Source organism: Silurus meridionalis, chromosome 6 (genome assembly GCF_014805685.1).
Source record: "Silurus meridionalis isolate SWU-2019-XX chromosome 6, ASM1480568v1, whole genome shotgun sequence".
Classification (NCBI taxonomy): domain Eukaryota; kingdom Metazoa; phylum Chordata; class Actinopteri; order Siluriformes; family Siluridae; genus Silurus; species Silurus meridionalis.
Window position 1 is genome coordinate 22478264 of NC_060889.1, and position 22253 is coordinate 22500516.

Sequence of the window (22253 nt, forward strand, 5' to 3'; positions counted from 1 at the left end):
AAACATATTTTGCTATGCTTATTAAAATAGAAGATACATTTCTTGAGAATGAATGTATTTATAGCTTTCAGTGTGTCACCAATTGAGTGTTTGTACATTTATTACAGTCTAGAGCATGTTGAGCAATGACTGATTGCAATGGCTGATCACTGTTACCTTTTAAAGATTGTACTTAATGATCAGGTTTATGGCAATAAATAACATGTTGTTTGTTGTTATTTTTGAGTTTTTGTTTTTGGATTAGCTGTTAAATAAAGTGCATAAATGCATATGAATGACTGCAATGAAGGATCTGTTACAGAAGCTGAATTTCAGAGAGTGTTTCAAAAGTTGACTGATTCTGCCAGAGTAGCTTTGACATTCTCAGCTCGATTTCCTTTCATTTTTTATCTATCTGGTCTCATATGGATTATGAAAGGATATAATATCATTATAATGTAAAAAACACTGACATACATTTTGATGGTACAATTGCAACAATTGTTTGTTCAATAGTATATAAAATGCACTATTTTCTTGAAAGTGTGTTTGCAGAAGAATGATTATTGTATTGAGTTCACGGTTGCTATGTTAATCAGTTGGATTTTATGAAATGTAAATTGACTATAAAGTTTAAACCATGTAGACGTTTGTTTGTTGGTTGGTTGGTTTACTGTGTGTATCCTTTTTACTTACTCAGGAGCAAAATGTGAGAGTGACATTAACGAGTGCGACTCGGCTCCGTGTCAGAACGGCGGCCTGTGCAGAGACGGAGTGGGAGGCTTTCAGTGCCAGTGCAAGTCTGGCTTTGTGGGTAAGAATCTCACTGCCAACACAGATTTACAGGAGCAAATAGCCACAGAGTGTTGCTGCTTGGCCAATTACATTTGCTTAGAAACTCTGAGCTGGCACAGCTGTCTGAGAAGTCTCAAAGGAATAGTGACTTGTGAGTGCGGATTTGTTGGCTAGGTAGGGCACATGCTTTGGCTTACAGCTCTTTTCCATTTAGCCACTGACCTCTTTGTTGAGACCTAGGCATGATTAAGCACATAGCTGGCCAGTAAGAGTGTTTTTGTTTGTGTGTGTGTGTATGTGTGTGTAGGTTCATTGTGTGAAGTTGACATAAACGAGTGCAGCTCTTCTCCGTGTTTGAATGACGGGGTTTGTGTGGACGAGGTGAATCGGTTCAGCTGCAGCTGCGCAGATGGATTCACAGGTGACAACTAAACAACTAAAATTCAACATAATAAAGTGAGATGACAGGAAGCCATAGAAGATTAAAATATCTGATCTGCAATTATTTACAACATCTACACCTCCAAAACATACTCAGTGGAATGTATTCTAAAAAATACAAATCTTGCTCAATGTGCTGAATAGATTTTTTTTTTTACTTATTTTGGCTCAGTTGACAGAGCAAGCTTGGATGTTATTTTCTTTATTGTTTTTTTTTTATCTTTTCTGACTTTTCCTAAAGGATTTCCTAAAGTTATCCTGATATATTTGTCCTACCACTGAATTACAGACCTTTTTAGGGTGGAAATTCATGCCACTTTATCTCTGTCATAGTCTTTTCAATACCTCGTTCAGATGATAATGAGCAGCCTAATGTTCTACTTGTAGGACTTCGTTGTGAAATGGAGATAGACGAGTGTGAGTCCAGGCCTTGCCAAAATGGAGGAGTGTGCAAGGACCTGGAAGCGGGGTATTCCTGCTTATGTAGTAATGGTTTCACTGGGGAGAGTTGTGAAGTGAATATTGATGAGTGCTACACCAGCCCTTGTCTGAATGGAGGAACATGTGTGGATGCTGTCAATGACTTCAAGTAAGTAACCACATTGAGATGCTGACAATATGTAATATATCAGAATATATAACGGACTTTAGATTTTTGGTTGTTTTACTATTTATATAGTTGCTGTGTTTAATGACTATTTTTTTTATAATAGCTTACCAGTAGTAGTTCAAAATTAAAGCTGAAAATATACTGATCTGCTGCTGATAAATGGCCCTACATAAACATACATTTTCAGCTTGCGTGCTTCTCCAGGCAACATTGTTGAGACCTGCAATTAATCAGCGCAAGAAAATTAATAAACCTGACAATAAACTAATAATACAATAAACTAATTAAACTTACAATAAACCAAAATAAAAAACCTACGATGCATGTTACACTATTTAAAGACATTTTAAAGCCCTTTAAAAATGGACTAGCATGGATGAAACGGCATCTTTTCTGAAATTGTTGTGGAACAGAGAGCATGGAAACTTGTGTCATTCAGCAGAGACCTGCCCAGGTAACAAATATAGGTGTGAACAAAGTAACAAAAATGATTTGAATTTGCATTCATTTCAGTCTTAAATGTACTACTATGTTTATATCAGGCACGAAAACAATTTCTCCCACCTTTATATCTAATTTACCCACCTATGTATCTTTATATCTTTATAGCCTTACTGTACATTCTGCCCAACATTTTACATTCATGTATATGTATATATAATGTGTGCATGTGCATGCGTGTGTATGTATGTATGTATGTATGTATGTATGTGTGTGTGTGTATATATATATATATTCAGCTTACACATTTCCTCTTCAATGCCATAGCCTTAAAACATTTATCTGTACTTCTTAATGATGTCCATGTCATCTATCTATCCTTCCTCAGGTGTGATTGTGTGAGCGGGTTCAGTGGGAAGCTCTGCCAGGTTGATGAGGACGAGTGCGAGTCTAACCCGTGTTTGAACGGTGCCACTTGCAAAGATGAAGTGGGGAGCTACATGTGCCGATGCCCTCCTGGGTTCAACGGAACCAGGTGTGAGACAGGTATAAACACCATGGCTGGGAAACAGATGCAGAGAGATAGGAAGGTTGTAAGATCGTAAGACATCTTAAAGACTAGATCAGCGTTTGTTTTTTTTCCATAACTGTAGGAAGCAGCAAGCAAGGAAATACCAGGTATATTTAGTAGAAACAGGGAGTAATTATAATTATTATGGGATAGTGCATGTTTTGTGGATTGCTCAAAGAATTTTCCATTTACAGGAAAGAATTCATGCATTAATTATTTATATTATTTAGCATTATGTATTAGATAATATGTGGTACAAAACATTTTTGTGGGCAATCTCTTAATAAACAAGTATTTTGCATCACTATTTTGTAAAAACTGCTATATATTGTGGAATGTTGCTGTCGGGATTTGTGATTGTTCTTCAGGGGTCTGATTACTTATACAAACTTCTTCACACAAAGTTTGACTGTTTCTCTGTTGTGTGCTGTACTATAATATTATTGTATTTATTTCAGAAATGTCTTCCTCTTTCAACTTGGAGTTTGAGGTGTCTGGTATTCATGGTTATGTGATGATGGATGGAATGATGCCAGCACTCACTCAGATCACCTGCACATTCTGGATGAGGTCAACAGACACGGTCAACTACGGAACCCCGGTCTCATATGCCGTGGAAGGGGGCAGTGACAATGCTTTTCTTCTCATAGATTACAATGGGTGAGTAGTCTTTGGCCCTTAGTCAAGCTTTTTAAAAATAATAAGAATGTCTACACGTATTTATTTTTATTATCTTGGTATTTATCATTATCACAAACATAACATTAATATTATTTGACAGATAACTCAGCACTGAGTTCTGAGATATGTATATGTAAAATGTAAATAAGTGATAGGTATGTAAGCTCTCTCCTGGTATCATTTAGCTGGGTGGTGTATGTGAACGGGAAAGAACGGATCACTGACTGTCCGGCGGTGAACGATGGCCGGTGGCATCACATTGGTGTGACCTGGAGGAGTACAGACGGTGACTGGAGAATTTATATTGATGGAAGCCTTTCTGATGGTGGAAAGGGTCTGTCCATGGGTAGCACCATACCAGGTACAGTAGTTCCACCCAGTATAGTACCACTCATGTAAATGAGAAAAAAAAAGTTTTATTTGTACACTTATACAACAACTTTACAGTTCAGAATGGATGATAGTAACATTATAAGGAAACTTTTTGGGCTCTGTAATCTGTGTAGGAGGTGGTGCTCTGGTGCTGGGACAGGATCAGGATCAGAGAGGCGAGGGCTTCAACCCAGTTGAGTCTTTTGTTGGTTCTCTCAGCCAGCTTAATATCTGGGATTATGTCCTCTCACCACAACAGGTACATCTCTGCTAGATTTGTTATTTCTTACATTTTAGACTCAATTTGTCTTTTATCTGCAATATATATATAAAACTTAGACTATTTGGACAGTAGAATTGGGACACATTGACTTTTTCAGCCCTATGTAGTTTTTCCCCAAACTGCATTTAAACTTCCATTCACTTTAACTAGAACCAAACTTGTTCCAGCATGACAATGCCCTTATACTCAAAGCCAGCTCCATGAAGAAGATGGTTTTCATGGTTTGGAGTGGAAGATCTTGAGTGGCCTATTATAGAACTCTGACACTAAGCCTTCTGAACACCTTTGGGATAAATTAGATCATTGACTGCAATAAACCAGGCCTTCTCACTTTACATCAGTAGCTTACTTTACTAAAATCCTTTTGGCTGAATGATCACAAATCTCCACAAGCACACTCCAAAACCTAGTGGAACATCTTCCCAGGAGAGTGGAGATTACTATAATAAAGAATGGGGATTAAATGTGGAATGGTTTGTTAAAAAAACATACAATACCAATCTATACAATACAAATCCAAATCATATAGTGAATTAAATAAGGAGACTTCAATACACATTTCTTTAGTCTCAGTGGAGCTTTAAATAAAGGCTTCACTTAATCACAAATAAGTCATAAAAATACCTAGTGGTACTGGTGATTGCACTGAATAATTCACAAGGGTTTTTGTTCTCTGCTCTTTGTTCCTAGATGAGATCCCAAAATAGGAATGTATGATCTCATGTGATTAATGAATGAGATCAGTGCTCTACTTCTCTTCTAAAATGGTTCTAAATCAGCTGTGGCTGAGCACCATCCTCTTTCATCAGCTTCTCACTTTCCTTTGTAGCCCTAAATGACTGAAAAATGCTAGTGTCTTGAAAAATTCCATATCTTGATTTTTTTTTATATTCTCAAAAGAAAGCATCTGTTCATATGAATATATTCGGAAACAGTGATTAGCTATGAAGACAGGTCTGGATGTTGGTAGTTTCAGGTTATAGCTTCTGCATAGCATCTCCAGTTGTCAAAGTCTTTATACAGAAAGAATTTCATTCCATGTTCCCAAATGACCTCAGAACAGCTAATGAGGGCAATATAGGTGTGCCTTCAATAGGTTTGCTTCTAATAGAATAGTTGTGAATAAATGTAAAAAGTAATTGATAGTTATTAAATGATAATATATGTAATAATGTGAATAGTAATCATGGTGATCATGGCATACTAGTCACTACTCAAAGTTGCAGCAGCATTAGTTGAGTTAGTTTCAGGTGCATGGCATAAAATACAAATCCTGGATTTGTATTTTAAAGTGTTTAACTGGGCGAATGTGCTCCAAGCTTAAAGTTCACATATTTGTCTTCCTCAGATCAGGTCTGTGGCCAGTGCATGCCCTAGTGGCCTACAGAGAGGGAATGTGTTTGCCTGGCCTGACTTCCTACATGGTATCACAGGTCGAGTCAAAACCAGCCCTAAGAGCATGTTCTGTGCTGGTGAGAAACACCGTTTAACGTGATTTTACTATGAATGTGCATTAATTCATGAAATAATTGTGAATATTTCATAAAAATTTATTACTTATTTTAATGTGTGGGGCTGTTTAAGCGATCAAAATGAACAAACTGATCAGCAGTTTTGTTGCATTTATTTAAAAACTAGGTGGAGCTGAAAATTTGTGTAGTAGACAAGTGGTACTGTGTTAAAATTCTATGATGTTGCATATTTCAAATGCAGGCCATGAAAAGAAATGCTTGTAGACATGGCTACGCTAGTTTTTAGATTTGCGTATATTGTAGGGAATTTCAGTATTTGTGGAGCTGTCACATCAAAAAATGGTTTATATAAAAACATTTTGTGCAATGTAGTAACCAGCACTACTACTAACAGTAAAAAGTCATGTTTTTCTGTGTTAGATTGCCCCCTGCTGCAAGGTACTATACCGAACTTGCGCTCTTCCAGTTTGGCAGTGAGGCCTGGCTCTCAGGTAAAATTTTCCTGCAATCCTGGATATTACCTTGTGGGGGACCCAGTGCAGAGGTGTCTAAACAGAGGGGCTTGGAGCCATGCCCAGCCTCGCTGTGAACGTGAGTGTGTAAGCATAAAGTTGAGTTATTGACAATAGGCAAAATAGACAAAGTACAAAATAATGTGTAGTGATTTATTTATTATTGTTAAGTTCTGTAGATACAATTCACATATTCAATATGACATTTTTCAGACTAACACACAGAATCATTGAGTGAATTTGGCAAAATAATTTATTTAGCTTTATTCATACCCCATACATACAGTCTAATGTTTCTGTGCAGGTGTGAACTGTGATGAGCCTCCTGCTCTGGTGCATGGTCAGTATCATGGGGAGGATTTCGATGCTGGGAGTTCAGTGCTGTATCAGTGCAAGCCTGGCTTCTACCTCCTTGGCGAGAGCAAAATGCAGTGTAGCAACAACGGCATGTGGTCCGGAAACCTGCCGGCATGTCTGGGTAAAAGAGAGTAAACCAACCCGACACTGGAAATGTTTATCAGCACTTTCAGTTTTAATCCCAATTACATGCAGAATATCATACATTTTTGTTGTAGATATGGATGAGTGTGCCTTGGGTTCTGACTGTGATGAGAATGCCAGCTGCCACAATACAGACGGCTCATACACCTGTACCTGCATTTATCCTTTTACTGGGGATGGGAAGAGCTGTACAGGTAAGCAGCAGGACTTAATATAACCTAATGCAAATACATTTTCTATTTTGTTAAAGGCATAGTTTATTCAGAAGTCAAATGTACAGTTTTTTCAGCCAAAGCATTGGTCATGTTTTTTAGTTTTCAAAGCAAATAATGAAAAGGTTTATTCCTGTTTTCCAAAATGGCTAATGGGATTGTCGCATCAGAAAGGCACTTATAAATAGTATGTTATTTATTGTAATCTATTATGAGGCAGATAGAACCCTACAGTAAAATAGTGTACTTGGTGTTTGAAACTAAGAATATTTAAGTCCAATAAAATGTTTATAATTTAATGGGAGGAATACAAAACAATTAGAAGCCCCAAATAAAAGTTATGCACCCAATTTTTTTTTTTAAATGTAACAGTAAGTAGAAGGCCGTTATTATTTATTCTCACATACAGTGAGATGTATGTTCACACAATGTTTTATATTGTCCTAGTCTCATGTTAATTAGGTAAAGTGTATTTGCATAAATCTGCATTCATGTTCTTAGTAGATCACCCATTTATCTATCCACAACACTCTCAAAAGGTACTACAATGCTTGGAATTATAATTTTTTTGCTGCTGGGTATAGTGTAGAGTCACTACACTGAAATCTTCTGTACTAATTCTAGTATTTTTTATATATTGTATTATTATTATTCACCATCATACTGGTATGATATAAGTAAGTTTGAAATTAATGAACCAGCAAATAATTTTATCTACACAATCTCATTTTCTCTTTTTCCAGTTTCCTCTGTTCGTAGAAAGACAGCTAAAAAACAAAATAAATTAGAGTGTCTATTTTTGCCTATATTTCTTTCCTTTTTTATGTTTTACATGTTGCTGGAACAGTTCGGATAGACTTCTTTGCAGTATCAGCACACTGAGAGACTGGCCCATACAAGGAAAATGCAAATAACCCATATGTTTTTGCATCTGCCCTTGTCTATGCACACGAAAATAGACAAAACAGCTGATATGAGCAATATAAGAACGACCTTTTTCATTTTTTTGTTTTCATATGATTATTTTTTATTATTCTTTTAGCCCTATCATGTAGCCCACCTACAATCCCAAATCATGGAATTTTGGAGGGAACAAACTTCACATACAGAAGCAAGGTGACTTTCAGGTATCACTTTTAGTGCTAGAATAAGAGTTCATTATGAGAAGCATTTTAGTTATTCTCAGGAAACTATGTTCTCCATTTTCTCTAATCAAAAATTGTCTTTAGAACAAAATAAATGCTAATTTAAATGTTTATTAAATTATTTTTCACAGCTGTGAGAAAGGTTATATTCTTCAAGGGCCAACAGAAATACAGTGTCAATCAGACCTGACATGGAATAGAGTTCCCCCTAGCTGTGAACCTGTGACCTGCAGCAATCCCCCTGCTGTGGACTATGCAGATATCAGTTTTAACGGAAATGTTTACTTGTCAACTTTGACATACACCTGCATTAAAGGATACAGGTAATATTAGGAAACTGCACCTTACACTATTAAGAATAAGAAAGGAATAGTAAGCAGTTTTGTGGCAATAATAGGTTTGTCTATTTGCTGTAAAGATTACAGGGCCAAGAGCAACTGAAATGTGAAGCTTCTGGAAAATGGACATTCCCTGCTCCTGTTTGTGCCAAAGTGAACTGTGGAGAACCTCCTCTCTTAAAGGATGCAGTTATTAAAGGAAACAACTTTACTCTGGGTAGTCAGGTGCACTTTATCTGCAAAGAAGGGTAACTACAATTCAATTTGTACACATAATTAGAAATATAGGAATGATATATATTTGTTCCTAATCTTATATAATATCTTACCACCTCTGTAGAAAATATGACTATTATTTATTCACATACAGATACACACTACTTGGTTCCGAAACTCAGGAATGCCTACCAAGTGGTGAATGGAGCCGTGAATTTTCCCAGTGTGTACCTCGCTCATGTGGACCACCACCACCCGTTGACCATGCACATCCAGACACCGGACACAAACTATTTGGTGACACGGCAATCTACTTTTGTGATGATGGCTACACTGCTGGCAACAACACCAAATTGTTCTGCAATGCAGAGGGCATTTGGGCACCGCCTGAGGGACACAGTATACCATACTGCATTGCCACCTTCTGCCAGCGCCCACCTGTTCTACCTCATGCTATTTTAGACTCTATTTATAAACCCAAATATGCCAGTAACACAGAGATCAGCTACAAATGTGAGGAAGGTTTTATGCTCAGTACCACAGGGACTCTAAAATGCTTAATGGGAGGAGAGTGGTCACCTTCACCAATGGATATTGGCTGTGTGCCCATTAGATGCTCAAAGCCAGAGAATATTGAGAGGGGTAATTTCATTGGGAACAACTACAGTTTTGGAGCTGTGATTGCATATACCTGTGATAAGGGCTACTACATCCAAGGGGAGAAAAGAAGGACATGTATGGCTAATGGAGAGTGGGGTGGAGTTCTACCAACTTGTCAACCTATTAGTTGCTCTAGTCCTCCTAATCTGATAAACGGCTACATCCAGGTAATTGATAGAAGTGCATCCTTATTCATTCACTTTTATTTACATTAAAATACATATTAATAGTAGTCTATAATTTGTGTTTATTACCTGTTTCATTGCCATTCCATAAATGGTTGCTGATTGGTTTAATTTTTATTCTTTCCAGGACTCCACAAAGAGAGACAACTATGTGTACAAAAGTACAGTGACATATACTTGCAATGCAGGTTATCATCTCATAGGGACCGCTGACCGTGAATGCATGCCCAACAAACAATGGTCCAACTCTGATCCTCCCTTTTGTAAGCTTTTAATCTGCCCACAACCTCCTGAAATCTTGCACGGGGAGTACCGTGGCTCCATATTTGAAGTGGGAAGTAAAGTGGAATATGTCTGTGATGAGGGTTATGAACTCAATGGAGATGCAGTATGGACCTGTTTAAAATATGGAAAGTGGGACAAAACCAAAACTCCTTACTGCTCTCCAGTTCAGTGTGTGGAGCCACCTTTAGAGGAGAACCATCTAGTATTACGAAGCTTGGATTCAAACTCGGGAACTGTGGAGCTTTCCTGTGAGGAAGGTTATGTTCTTCATGGAGCAAAAATTCTCAGATGTACCCCATCACAAGAATGGAATGATTCTTTCCCAGTTTGCAAAAAGGTATCTTGTGGCCCACCACCAGAAGTTTCCTTTGGTGATCCATCATCTGCATCTACCTATTTTGGCAGTGTGGTTGCCTATACCTGCATGGCTGGTTTTACCCTTCGAAAAGAGGCTTCTGTTAGCTGTCAAGCCGATGGACACTGGAGCACCCCACATCCAGAATGCATTCCTGTGGAGTGCCCACATCCTGAAGAAATATCACATGGTATAGTGGATGTTCAGGGACTTATGTATCTTAGCACAGCTCTGTACAGCTGCAAGCCTGGATATGACCTAGTGGGTAACTCAACTGTGATATGTGGTCAAAGTGGCCTTTGGATTGGAGGAGTACCTGCTTGTCATCCAATTGAATGTCCTCCACCCAAAGAGATCCCAAAGGGATTTGCTAAGTTCTCACATCTTCGTTTTAGCAGATCTGTTACTTACACCTGTCAGCGAGGATATAGCCTAGAAGGTCCAGAAACTCTTACCTGTCTGGAAAATGGTAAATGGGACAAAGAGGTTCCATCTTGCAAACAGATCTACTGCTTGCCCCCGAAACCAATTGACAATGGATTTGTTGAAGGCAGAGATCATAAGTTTGGTATGACCATCTTTTACAGCTGTTTCCCAGGTTTCTTGCTCATAGGGCAGAGCCACCTTACCTGTGAGGAACATGGCTGGTCAAGTTCAGTACCCACTTGCATTCCTGCAGACTGTGGCCTCCCTCCACACATTGACTTTGGTGATTATTTTAAAGTTCAAGATCCATCTGCAGAGCTGACTGGTGACAAGCCAGCAGACACGCCTTCACCAGCAGACACTAGCTTCTTGCATGGAACCACAGTAGAGTATCGCTGCCATGCTGGCTATGAAATGAATGGTGGAGTTACTTTGCTGTGCCAAGAGGATGGCACATGGAATGGTACAGCTCCCAAGTGTGTACCAGCTAAGTGTGATACACCCCCTAATCCTGAACATGGATCAGCTACAGTAACAGATACTGTACTGGGAAGATTGGTGGAGTACAGCTGTGATGAAGGATATGAGCTGGATGGCCCAACAGTACAGCAGTGTATCTCTGGACATCAGTGGAGTAATGAAGCACCCCAATGTGTCCCGGTCAACTGTGGTGACCCAGGAGGTATTGCTAATGGCGAAGTGATAGGAAGTTATTTTCACTTTACAGGAGTGGTACAATATGAGTGCCATGCTGGATTTGTTTTACAAGGTTTAGAAAATAGGACTTGCCAAATGGATGGTAAATGGGATGGCAAAGCTCCATGGTGTAAGGCTGTGTCTTGTGGACGCCCTGTGGTCTCACATGATGTGTTAATAAAAGGAGACGATTATACATTCGGCAAGCGCCTACTCTTTAGCTGCCACAGTGGGTTTATCCTGCATGGAACACATACTAGTGTTTGCCTTGCTAATGGTACATGGAGTGAAAATGCCCCGAAGTGCTTCCCAGTTAACTGTGGTCAACCTCCGATCATTCAGAATGGCCGTGTCACAGGAACAAATTATGGTTATAATGGCAAAGTGAAATATGAGTGTAATGTGGGTTATACATTGGCCGGAAACCCCACACTTGTTTGTAGAGGTGATGGACTGTGGGATGACCCTCCACCAAGATGTGATATAGTCACATGTGATCCACCCGAGGACATTAGCCATGGCTTTCTGAATGGCTCAAGTTTTAATTTTGAGGATGTGGTGGAATATGTTTGTTTTTCTGGTTATGAAACAGTTGGCAGCCCAATTCTGCGTTGTGCAGCAGATGGCACTTGGATTGGGAAAGTGCCAGAATGTCGGCCCTGTATATGCAACCCACCAGTACTTAAGTTTGGTGTCGTTCTTGGCCGAGATCACACCTGTGGGTCCAGTGTTTGGTTCCGGTGTGATGAAGGTTATACAATTCTTGGGCCCAGTGAGTCTGTGTGTGACATGGGTGGATTATGGAGTTCAGGGGTACCTATTTGTAGCAAGGGCAGATATCCTTCACCTCCTCCTGCAGTACCCAATGCGGTTGTGCTTGGTGGTACAGCTGTACCTGATGGAATCATCTATGGGTGTAGACAAGGATACCGTTTACGTGGCAACCCATATCTCTTTTTTGGAAGGTTGGGTAGGTGGGAAGTGCCCAGTCTACAATGTGATCCTGTGTCTTGTGGAAAGCCCCCTCCTGTTCCAAATGCAGAGACTGTGGAATCGGTTTTTACTTATGGCAACACAGCTCAATACAGGTAATTTAACTGAAGCATTGCACATGTAAAACATGATGATAATCTTTTGGTTAATATTATGTGCTTTACAAATTGTGTTTCTAATGATTGTCTTTCTTTAAGGTGTAAAGAGGGGTACAAGCTGGTTACTCAAACAAACACAGTGAACTGTCTGAGTGATGGCACTTGGTCCAAACATAGTGTTAGGTGTCATCCAATACCATGCAGCCTTCCCACCAACTTAACCCATGTTGTGGTCACAGGTGGTCAGCTCACACCCGTAGGAGGCATTGTTATAATATCCTGCATGTCAGGATTTTATCTTGAGGGTGGATCTGTATCAGAATGTGAGGTATGCCTTGATATTTGCATTTAATTTTAACTAAATTGTGCTTAACTTAAAACAAATGTTTAAAGCAGTAGAACAGTTTTAGAAATTCCATTATAGAATCAATGCCAGATCATAGATGCTCATTAATTTTTATTTTATCTAGCTTTTTGGCAGATGGTCTCCACCATTCTCCTCCAACTCATGTGTGCCTGTTACCTGTGAAAAGCCTCTTCCCATTCTCCATGGTAATATTAGAGGGGAGAACTACAATTATGGGGACATGATCATCTACACCTGTTTACCAGGGTTTGAATTACATGTAAGAAATAATTATTGTTAAGATTCTTGATTTGTATTCTCTAGCATTTTAGATACCATGTGATTGTGTGATACTGGAAAATGAGTGATTTATCAATTTAATTATTTAAACTAATACAGCTGATATGATGGAGCTTAATTACCTCCGACCCATCCAAGGTTTGTTCAGATCTAAAAGTAGACCAACTTACCCCATATCGCCAAAAAATGGCCTTGGTGTGTTTTTACACTGTTCAGTTGGAATATACTTTAATTACCAGCCTGTAATTACCCACAACTAATAACAATGCATAACAACTTATTTTGTTTGGATAGGGGATTAAACAAAAGTAATACATATCATTACATAAAGACTCTACTATACTCCAATATCTATATCAGATATAGATGTTAGAAAGTAAAGGACGATGGTGAAAACCACCACAATGCATTATTAAGGATTTTTTTGTCTCCACTGTGTCTAGTTTTCTCTGTCTATGTGACGTGAGCGACATCATGTGGACATGCATAAAATTACAACTGAATGCCCCAAATCACAGCGCTCACATTATTATTATTATTATTATTATTATTACTATTATTATTATTATTATTGTTATTATAATTATTATTAATAACAATAATAATAATAATACATTATTTGATAGATAGATAGATAGATAGATAGATAGATAGATAGATAGATAGATAGATAGATAGATAGATAGATAGATAGATTGATTGATTGATTGATTGATGGCCTTAACCCGAGCGACTTACAAAAGTAGAAGATAGACAGACAGACCAACAAAACACCAAATAAATAAAATGGTTATATGCTTTAACGATTCCAGGTCTAAGTAGTCTGCATGCATTTATTGTGTAATAATATTATTAATAATCATAATGTGAGCGCTGCGATTGGAACATTTAACTGTAATGTTCTGCATATCCACAGGGTGTCGCTAAATCACGTCAGAGAGACATCAAAGCATCAATAAATATACCATAAATTCCATAAATATACATCCTTTTTGGTGACACACGGTGGAGGCTAAAATAGTTCAAATGAATTGTGGTGGTTTTATCACTGTCCATTCCCTTCTAACCGATAGGATCTGGACAATAATAATTCAGCGTTACACACTGCCTGGCTAAATAAGAGAAGTCCCTAACGTACAATATAAACTCTAGTGGCCCTTAACTTGCTTATACCATACATATATAGTTGGATTTAAATGATGAACCTAAGTATACAATATATATTTACTTACTCACGATTGTACCGCAAATAATCCAAAAACACTATTTTACCTGACTGTCATGGCTCTCAGGCCACTTATCAATTTTGTCTTCTTATATGATTTTTGTTATGGTTACATTAGAGATGGCATGATCTTGTTGCTTTTAGTTAAAACTGTCCTCTTTACTGTGGATTATCATAGTGGAAGCAATAGTGCAGTGTGAAAACCGGCATAGGCCAAACTGTTATTTACGTTTTTTTTATTCTCTTCTTTTAGTTACAGAATGTCAGATTTCCCGACAGAGCAAATTGTGATACTGTAAAAATGCATGTGTTACACTCAAGGCTGATTATTCGAAACAAGCAGAGCTGTTCTTCCTCCTGTTTACATATCTTTGTGTTTCATTAATTCATCTTAGGGTCATGATGTTCAGATCTGTCAAGGAGACCGAACTTGGAGTGGCAGTCCACCTGAGTGTGTTGGTGAGCCTGTGTTGTGTTTCTTCTTAATAGACATACAATATCTCTCCACATGTATTAAACATTTTTCTCACCTTTTTACTTTTCTTAAGATAATGATTGAAAAGTTAAGCCAAAAACGTATTTCAGGTGTGCCTTTTACTGATCATATACTGACATTATAGCCATAATAAATCATAGTACTTTGGATACTTAAGTACATTTAAGGGGCAAATACTTTTGTACTTTTACTTAAGTAATAGTTTAAAAGGATCACTTATACTTTTACTGAAATCATATTTTACCCACTGTATCTCTACTTTTACTCAACTACATGGTTTGTGTAGTTCGTCCACGACTGGCCACACTTCACTGTAACAAATAACAATAATGTATTTTGCTTTAGTCATTTAGAAATAACTTTTTTTTTTTTTAGCAACTTCATGTGGTCCTCCACCAGTTGTGGAAAATGCGGCTTTTTGCCAACCGGTGAGTCATACCAGAGTAATGTGACCTACATTTGTAACACTGGGATGAACCTGATTGGCCCACAGAATGTCACATGTCAGGCTGATGGAACATGGAGTTCACCTGCACCAACATGTGAAGGTAACAAATAAAAGGCTTAAAATGCTTGTGCTTTGTGTTAAGCAAATGACTGAAACAAATTGTTCTTATTGAATATCTCTGTCTCAGCCCCTAAAGGTTGTGAAAAGCCTGAAGGATTATTAAATGGGAAGGTTCAAGAGCAGAGTCTAGTCAGCTGGAAAGCTCTAGAGTTTTTCTGCAATAAGGGCTACACTCTACAGGGAGAGTCTCTTATTGTCTGCATGGGAAATGGTTCTTGGAGTTCACCGTTTCCTATATGTACACGTAAGGCTTCCAGTCACAATCATTCCACACGCTACATCTCATCACCTGCATAGTTAAAAAAAAATAATAATAAATTCACCATTAAGTGAATTCACCAGTAAGAGCCTGGTCATTATCAAAGTGGATACAGAGTGGAGGGGCAATTTAGAGAAAAAAAAACACCACAGTACACATAATACACGATGATAAATAGTTTTGTGTTGCAGTGATATGGACATAAGCCAAATCAATTTACTTTGCAATCAGATCAAAATGTCACGGATGAAGCACTAAATAGATTTCCTCCTTTTTCATTTTGGGGGTAAACAGATTTTAAAATGTTAGACGATTAAGGAAGAATATTTCAAAGCAGAAAAGATTGTAATTTTCATAACAGTATACAGCATCGACTGAATTTTTATTTGTATATTTGCATTTGTATTCACTGATGACAAAACAGGAAAAAAATGTTTTTCTATAAAAAAAATTAGCCTAAAATCTGATCGGTCATAATTGGAGCCATTGTTAAATCCTTGATAAATGTACGCTCATGACCGCAGCACAATAATTTTATTTTGTTTTAAATGCATTTAGTTTTAAAGAAGAAAAACTGTCTCTTGCCAGACACATCTTACTGTTAACAGACTGTACCGAATGACTAAATCATTTCTTGTGACGATGATTTATCATTAATCCGATTACATTTTATTTTAAGTTTTAAAGGTTACCGTAATTTCCGGACTATAAAGCGCACCCTTATATAAGCACCCACTAAATTTTACAAATATTTTTATTTTGAACGTAAATTTTGAGGGTTGGAACGGATTAATGCCATTTTAAGTATTTTTAATATGAAAACTGATTTGATGTGCGAGCAAATTGAGATACGAGCTCGTCCACGGAACGAATTAAACTCGTAGGTCAAGGTACCACTGTATTTCTCTGGAGAGTTTATCTTTTGGCATCGTCGTGCGTTAAAAAAAAAGCGTTTTTTCTCCCGATGCCGTGCAGCTCAGAACACAGGTGAGGTGCATTTTTTTCGTTTCCGTTTGGAAATTTCATTGGTCTAATGTTATGTCGCTCAGTTTCTTTGGCTTGAAGTTTGTGAATCCGGGAAAAACCCAGGAAAAATCCATAAATAAGCCACTTCGATGTTTAAGCCACAGGGTTCAAAACTCGGGAAAAAAGGCTTATAGTCCGAAAAATACGGTACTTTTATTTCAATTTTTAATGGAAAAGCAATTAATCACTGAAGGATGTGGGCTAAAGTGACTTTTAGGCCTCATGTTGTGGCGAAGAACACAAATATATGTGATAAAATCACTGTAATTCAGACCTATCATTGTTTATTTGCTTTTTTTTAAATACTAATACAATTATAAAAACATGTTAAATGTACAATTGCTTCTTGTTTATATATCAGTGTGAGGTATGACACATCAGTTCACTAAATGTTTTGACAGTGTGATTATCAGTATATGTTCTGTCCTGTCATTGCTTATATATAGCTGTGACTTATTTTCTTCCTCTCCAGCTCAGTCATGCCCTCCACCTCCTGGATTAACAGGAAACATGATCAACACCACATTGTTCATGGTGGGTCAGACAGTGCCAGTTAACTGTCCTAAAGGTCAGCAGGTCAAAGGGCGTCCTGGCCATAGCACTGCCATCATAACCTGCAGGAGTGACCAGACCTGGACTCCAATCAGGGCAATTTGTGAGAGTAAGTAAATCATCATCTCTCAGCACTATTACTACCCTGAACTGACTGTTGTATTTACAAACCGGAAGATTTATTCCAAAATAGTCACAAGTCTCTTCTCCTGATCTCTAAGGTTATTAAGATGAATGAGTATCAGCATTGCTGGTGTCTCTTTACATAGAAATCTCTATAGTTTGTCTTTTGTTATCATTTTGTACTTACTTTTAAATTGTAAATAAAGCATGACTGACACAAACAAACCTTAAGATAGTTTCATTTCAATTCTTTTTTTTTTTTCATGTATTTCCAATTATTTCATAGAGGATTTCCCCAAATAATTCCCATTCTTTTTTTTTTTTTTTTAAACAGAAGTTAATCAGTTTCAAAATGATTCACATAACTTGTTTGACACCACTTACCCAACACCACTAAGTACGTTCATGTACTGTACAACCCTGATTGCAAAATAGTTGGGACACTGTGTGAAATGTAAACAAAATGGAATGAATAAAACCCATATTATATTCACAACAGAACATAGAAAACATATCAAAGTTTAAACTAAGGAAATGTACCATTTGTAATGAAAAACCATGGTAATTATCAACTTGATGGCTGCAACAGGGCACAATAGTCTGTAAAAAGTAAGTAATTAAAATAAAACAGTTGCAGAAACATTATGCCACTAATGAGGTTAATTGACAGCAGGTAAATAAGATGTAGGGTCTACATAGTGTATAGAAAGGCAGAGTCTCTCAGAAGAAAAAGATGACCAGAGGTTCACTAATCTGTGGAAAACTGGGTCTACAAATTGTTCCACAATTGTAAAGAATCTATTTAAAACAGTCATGATTCTGTAATGATATCACTGCATGGGCTTATTAGCACCTTTGCCATGTCATCCAAAATTGCAGGTTAAATCTCTATAATGCAAAAAAAGAGGAATGAGTGAACATGATCCAGAAATGCCGCCTGTCCTCTTTCAGCCAAATCTCATTTAAAATGTATAGGCAGAGTGTAAAACTGTTCTGCCTTCAGCAAATCAAAATTGTAATTGTTTTTGGAAACCATGGACATCATTTTCTCTGGACTAAAGAGCAGAGGGACCATCTGGCTTGTTATCAGCGTTCAGTTAAATAGGCAACTTTTAGATCACATTTAGAAAGGCTTTATCAATGCTGAACAGTATATACAGATTTTAGTGCACAAAATGCTTCCATTCAGTAAATTTGTCTTTTTAATTGAAGGCCTTGAATATTTGAGGAAGACAATAGCAGAACTTCGTAGAAGAGTCCAGTTGCCTGCCTGCAGTCTAGACCTTGCACTATTTGAAAACATTTCACTCATTGTAAAATGAAACATACAACAAAGGACATCGAGAACTGTTGAGCAGCCATCAAATTCAGACCTTTTTTTGCCCCCCTGAAACGGTATATATTTTCAGTTTAAACATTTGATGTATTTTTGTTAGTTTTATTGTGAATAGAATATGGATTTGTGACATTTGCAAATCATTGCATTCTGCTTTTATTTACATTTTACACTTCTTAGGAATTGGGGTTGAATAAAAGCCCTGTCTGGATTAGCAGTGAAGGATATCAAGTGTCTATTTTTAACCAACTGGCTTTTAATTGTTATTCTGTTACACAGCTTTAGAACTTCATGTGGTTCCTGCACTTTATGCAGTTCAGCATAAAGTGTAAATACGCAAAAGACAAATATTGGACAATAAATGCACAGCATAGAACAATAATACAGAAGAGAAAAATACATAACAAGGGCTATAAAGTTATTTGCTAGTGTATAAGCAATAGAGCTGATGTGGAGCAGCATTTGATTCAGCATGTCCTGGTGTAGCTTTGTATAGGGCACAGTTGTGATGCCTTTGACATATGTGTGTAAAACAGATTTTGGCTTACAAATCAAAGTTTTTGTCTTGCTAAATCCTAATGTGCCATCTCACCTTCCATTTTTATCAATTTCTTTACTCTTATTTATTAGATATACTTACACAATCTCTACTGATTACAGGTTCCTAGCAGCAGTTATATTGATATTTGTATCACAGCATTACAACACAGCATTTAGCCTACCCATGAACTATATCTAACAACGGTCAGACAGATAACATCTCAAGGAACAATGTTACATCTCAAGGAAAATCTCAAGGTGTTTATAAAAACAATGTCTAAAAGAGTCTGTTCAATAACTGTAACTGAGCAGGTAAAGAGAGCAGTATTTAGAAAAGCAAACACGGCTTTACATATTGCTGTGTAGAGGCCACATTTCACAATGTTATTTATTCTTTTTAATTTTATGAACTTGGTATTAATTAAGCATTGTATAGGTTTTTAAGCCTTGTTTTGATATGAAATCTAGTAACAGGCATATTATATGTTCATCCAAAATAAATTAAATGATATCTCTTATAAATCATGGTGTAGTAAAACACTGGAATCTAAGATTAAAAGTAGGAGTGTGATGTAATAGTATGTGCTAATAGTATGAGTTCAGTTTTTTTTGTTTTTCTTCTTCAACAAGGGGAAATGTGGCTGTTGCTTCAGATGTAATCTCTTCATCTTTCCCGTCCTTTGCATGACATGTTCAGACAGACTTTCTGTTCTTTCATCTAGTAAATAAAGCTTGCAAGTGTGCTTTTCTCAAAGATGCTGTGATGTGTCATGTAAGAGATTTGATTTGCATAGCATGAATGATGCGAAAGTGGTCGAATATTTTGCATGCCTGTTTCATCTCCATAATTTTGTTACAAAACTTGCTACAAAGAATATTTGTTTATACAATTAGTTTTAAAGGAATAATACAAAAATGCAAGTAAATAAACGTAATACATATTGGAGGCATCTGTGGAGGAACTTTGAAATAATTTCATTAGCAAAAATGCTAAATATACTGAACAAAATTATAACCGCAACACTTTTGTTTTTGCTCCCATTTTACATGAGCTGAACTCAAAGATCTAAGACTTTTTCTGTGCACACAAAAGGCCTATTATAACTGCACATTTGAGAGTGGCCTTTTATTGTGGCCAGGCGAAAGAAGACCTGTGCAATAATCATGCCGTCTAATCAGCTTCTTATGTCATGTCACACCTGTGAGGTGGATGGATTCCCTCAGCAAAGGAGAAGTGCTCACTAACACAGATTTAGATAGATTTGTGAACAATATTTGAGAGCAATAGGCCTTTTGTGTACATAGAAAAAGTCTTAGAGCTTTGAGTTCAACTCTGTATTGTATTTAAGTGTGTGTGTGTGTGTGTGTGTGTGTGTGTGTGTGTGTGTGGGTGTGTGTGTATGTTTTTTAGAAACAAATAGAAGAATATTGTAAAACACCATAAACCAATAAGAACATATTTATTTAATCTGACCAATAAAAGCAATATCAATGACATTCTACATTATGTAAGTATAGTATTATGGTACCAAGTTCTTGATTTATGGAATAAAAAAAAACTTAAAAACAAATTAAACACCACACTAAATTCATAAGCAGAGCAGATAAAATGAAGAAATCAAGTCTTTTTGTTTTATCAAAATTAAAGCTTTTATCTAATTACTTAGCAAGAAATTACACACTTCCTTGACCATATCACAGTTTCTGCTATTGTGTTCAATTTAACTCCACCACTATTTAGAGCTACACTTCACCGCACTGACCTTCACAAAAACACTACTGTATGCGACACACTCAAACCAACACTACGGTCTTGTGCCACTTTTCTTTAATTCTGTTATAATCACAAAAATCACAATCAATCTGCTACCACACGAGTCAGAAATCTATCAGTTCTTTTATGCTTTCTTTTTCTCAGCCTTTCTTCTTAAGCATTGTTATGCTTACAATTAGAATTTGGGTTATTCTTTGTATGTTGTGGCTTCTGGCTTGCAAGGAAATACATGTAAAATACCACCATATTGCGAGAAGTTCTTAACCTAGATTGACCATCGTATCAGATAAATGAGTCTGTGTGCTTGACCTGGAACAGTAGCTATAACACATGTTTTTAGATAAGGGGGTTTGCTGTGTGATTGTGCATAGCGGTGTGCCTTGTGTATAAGTGGCACTGGGAGATTATTAGATGAAACATCAAAACTGTAACTAAACCAGTGCAGCAAATATATTCTGTGTTGTCTATTTATGAAAAAATAATGGAATGGGAGTTGTAGCAGATAGGTTTATTTAAAAAACACTATTGAATACTATTGAATTATATTTATATAGCATGAAACGTAAGGTTGTACAGCACACATTTACATTGTTTATATATATATATATACAGTATGAAAAAATGGAAAATATGTTTCTCAAATCAATCATCACAGTCCACATAATATTTTTTCAGAAACCAACAATGCGACCAACAATTTCAGAATCTTATTCTAACCAGTATGGGCAAACTGGTAGACTATCTTTACCAGAGGGGTTTCTAGCAGGCAAGTACTGCTAGAGTACAGTTTCTGACCCACTGCTATTAATCACAGACAAGTTGCTTTTAAGGCAAAACACAAATGTAAAGCAAGTATAAAATCCAACCCTAGTTGCTGGCTGTAAAGATGGTCTGCCATTTGTACCAGCTCTGCCTGTGTTTACTAAGAAAAAAAAGGAAGAAAGAAAAGAAAGTTGAAAGTTAACTACCAATGGTTAGTTTTCTGCCTTAACTAACACTGCCTTACGGTGTTACAATAGCTTTTTCTTCACTTCCCCTGCTTCACTTATAGCAATGTGATATTTGAACAGAACATTGCAATGGCCATTGTCTTTGTGTGTGTGTGTGTGTGTGTGTGTGTGTGTGTGTGTGTGTGTGTGTGTGTGTGTGTGTGTGAGTGAGTGAGATCTGTTCAGAAAAATAAAAGCAGAGCTTACAAAGAATGACCCAATTTTAAAACAGCAGGGCATCAGGGTGTACCGCATTTCTGAGGTTTATTGTTTGCTTTGTTTCATTACCATGCAATGCAGTTCACAGAGATCTTTAGAGTGAGCTAATTCACTGAGGCTGGAGCATAAATGTTAACCTGCAGTGCTGTGGTCTGACACAGTTCTACAAACCTGGCAGTCTAAGGCCAGCTGTCACCCACTCTGATCCTTTTCTCGGAACCACCCTCTCTAAC

The 22253-nt window shown here is 37.1% G+C and overlaps 1 protein-coding gene across 1 annotated transcript in view; it reads left to right on the forward strand.

Moving 5' to 3' along the window:
* Positions 1–22253, forward strand: part of svep1 (sushi, von Willebrand factor type A, EGF and pentraxin domain containing 1) — an 81371-nt gene that overhangs the window by 51492 nt on the left and 7626 nt on the right. Inside the window, 23 exon segments of the mRNA XM_046851094.1 lie at positions 680–793; positions 1082–1195; positions 1603–1804; positions 2655–2812; positions 3296–3497; positions 3704–3879; positions 4025–4149; positions 5522–5645; positions 6066–6236; positions 6462–6635; positions 6733–6852; positions 7913–7997; positions 8147–8338; positions 8434–8601; positions 8724–9396; positions 9542–12264; positions 12367–12595; positions 12738–12893; positions 14534–14597; positions 15010–15050; positions 15053–15182; positions 15270–15446; positions 16960–17148. Of these exon segments, the coding sequence (XP_046707050.1) occupies positions 680–793; positions 1082–1195; positions 1603–1804; positions 2655–2812; positions 3296–3497; positions 3704–3879; positions 4025–4149; positions 5522–5645; positions 6066–6236; positions 6462–6635; positions 6733–6852; positions 7913–7997; positions 8147–8338; positions 8434–8601; positions 8724–9396; positions 9542–12264; positions 12367–12595; positions 12738–12893; positions 14534–14597; positions 15010–15050; positions 15053–15182; positions 15270–15446; positions 16960–17148 (6507 nt within the window).